This window comes from Microtus ochrogaster, unplaced genomic scaffold (genome assembly GCF_000317375.1).
Source record: "Microtus ochrogaster isolate Prairie Vole_2 unplaced genomic scaffold, MicOch1.0 UNK43, whole genome shotgun sequence".
NCBI lineage: Eukaryota > Metazoa > Chordata > Mammalia > Rodentia > Cricetidae > Microtus > Microtus ochrogaster.
The window spans coordinates 165,038-167,330 of NW_004949141.1; the positions used below are offsets into that span (position 1 = coordinate 165,038).

At 39.7% G+C, this 2,293-nt stretch overlaps 1 gene segment (V, D, J or C); it reads left to right on the forward strand.

Moving 5' to 3' along the window:
- The first annotated feature begins 977 nt into the window (after window positions 1-977).
- Window positions 978-1,451, forward strand: LOC101998566. The segment is given in 2 exon segments: window positions 978-1,020; window positions 1,132-1,451. Coding segments are annotated over 2 exon segments (363 nt in total).
- Window positions 1,452-2,293: the final 842 nt, after the last annotated feature.

Consider the following 2,293-nt stretch of genomic DNA (forward strand, 5'->3'; position numbering starts at 1 on the left):
CCATCACACACAGTCATTCTTCATCAGTTGTCCCTAATCCTTACTTAAGTACAATTACAGGCCAAATGTGTTTATTCCCCAACCTTTTTTCTCTATAACTCTGTTTTGTATTGCCATTTTCAATTTTTATAAATTTATACTGCATGTAGTGAGTCAGGGAATATATTTATCATCCTAGACACCAGTATTGACCAGTGTGTCTCTACAGGTAAATATACTGAGGAACTAATTAGAGAGAATAAGCCTGGCCTCTTGAGCATTCTGATAAGAGGCTCATGTAATAAATTTCTCTGTCCTCAGCATGAGTAGGAAAAGCTCCTGAATAAAGAGATCTTTATAAATTAAAGTCAACAACATTGGTACACAAATTTGGTATTGCTTAGACACCTTAATGCAGTTTCTCATTATATTGTTACCACAACCATGAAATTATTTGTTGCTATTTCATAACTGCAACTTTCCTACTGTTATATATCATAATATAAATACCTAATCAACAGGATAGCTGATATATGATCACTGTGGGGGTCGTGACCCACATGTTGTGAACTACTGGTCTTCCCAAGGAAGGGAAGTCATCCTCAGAGGAGGCAGATTCTTCTGACCTTGATCAGAAAGGACTTAGTAGTCAAAGCCTTGGGAAAGTCTCCTTGAAACAGACATGGTAGACCTAAATCTGGTCAGTGTAGATCTGTAGCATTCACTGAAGAATCTGAAAATTCTCAGCTGAGAACACGATTATCTTTTAGTGACTTCTCAGGATTCAACAGGCCAAGCAACAGGGGCTACTGTGATTCCTTGGTCATCCTCAGGCATAAAGTGACACACAGACATTTGATGACACAAACACCTAAGCAGGGATTTGGTTGGCCAAGGAAAATTTGCATGAAGGGTCCTGTTAGTTCTCTGAAAATTTTTAAAGGAGAAGACAGTCCCATACCATGTCTGTCTCAGAGGAGCTCAGTGTTGTCTGCACCATGGGTTGGACCCTTCTCTTCTTGTTCCTCCTTCACTGTACAGGTCAGAAGAGTCATCAGCACCCTGATGCCAGTTCAGGAAATCCATTTGACTTCCATATAAGTTCTTCACTTTTCTCTCATCTAAGGAGATAATGTGTTTCTCTTTTTACAGGGTCTTTCTCCCAACCTGTGCTGACTCAGTCACCCACAGCCTCGGCATCCTTAGGATCCTCAGTCAAACTCACCTGCACCTTGAATAGTGACTACAGCACCATCACCATTTATTGGTACCAGCAACAGCCAGACAAGGCTCCTAAGTATCTGATGTATGTTAACAGTTATGGAAGCCATGGAAAGGGAGATGGGATCCCTGATCGCTTCTCTGGCTCCGGCTCTGGAGCTCAGCGCTACTTAAGCATCTCCAACATTCAGCCTGAAGATGAAGCTAACTATTTCTGTGGTACATATGGTAGCAGTGTTTATACACAGTGACCCGTATAAATGAGGAAGCAGGACAAGAACTATTTTCCTCTCTTGCTACCATGGCTAACCTACGGTTTTGAAAAGGATCATCTAAAGTTCTTACTTAACATACTCATTGTATATTTTCTTCTTATTACTCAAGGGGATAGATCATAGTTCTAGCTCCTGAGCACCTTAGGAAAGAGAAGAAAGTCAAGGATTGTATTGAGTTCACTCCTGTGTAATATTAATGACTATGTAAAATCAAATCTTATGTGTACAGAGCTTAGGAGGTATGAACATTCTTATATAAAGTTAGAGAACTGGGTTTAAAGTTCTCACTGTTACTCACCAAAGTTCACAGGAATGTCTATTCATTGTAAAAAGGCTTTATTCTCTCATGCCCTGTCTTTTAACTCCAAAAGGCTAAGAAGTACAATGTAAAGACATTTATGAGGTAGTGTGGTAGGGCCCCTTAGAAACATTACAAAATATTAGAAACAGCCACAATGGCTGAGCATTGTCCTCACATGTTCAAAACATTCCTTATTGCTTCTGACACTACTCTTTACTTAGTAAGCCTTCCCAGATATTTTAAAGGAAGGATAAAATTACTAACATATCGTTTAGTCTCTGCAAATTTCTTACATGTGACCTTTCTATATCAGCATATTTGGCTGGGTCTGATGTCATGCAATAAGTTTTCTAGGTAATCACCAAGAACTGAAGCTAGGGAATATAGAACACAGAGGAGGAACCGACTGCACCAAAGTGAAGTTAGCAATCTGTGTGCACGGTAACAGCATATATCCATGAAGTATAAGGAAAAGGCATTAGCTCATCATCACACACACCCTTGAGAATGGCCAGAA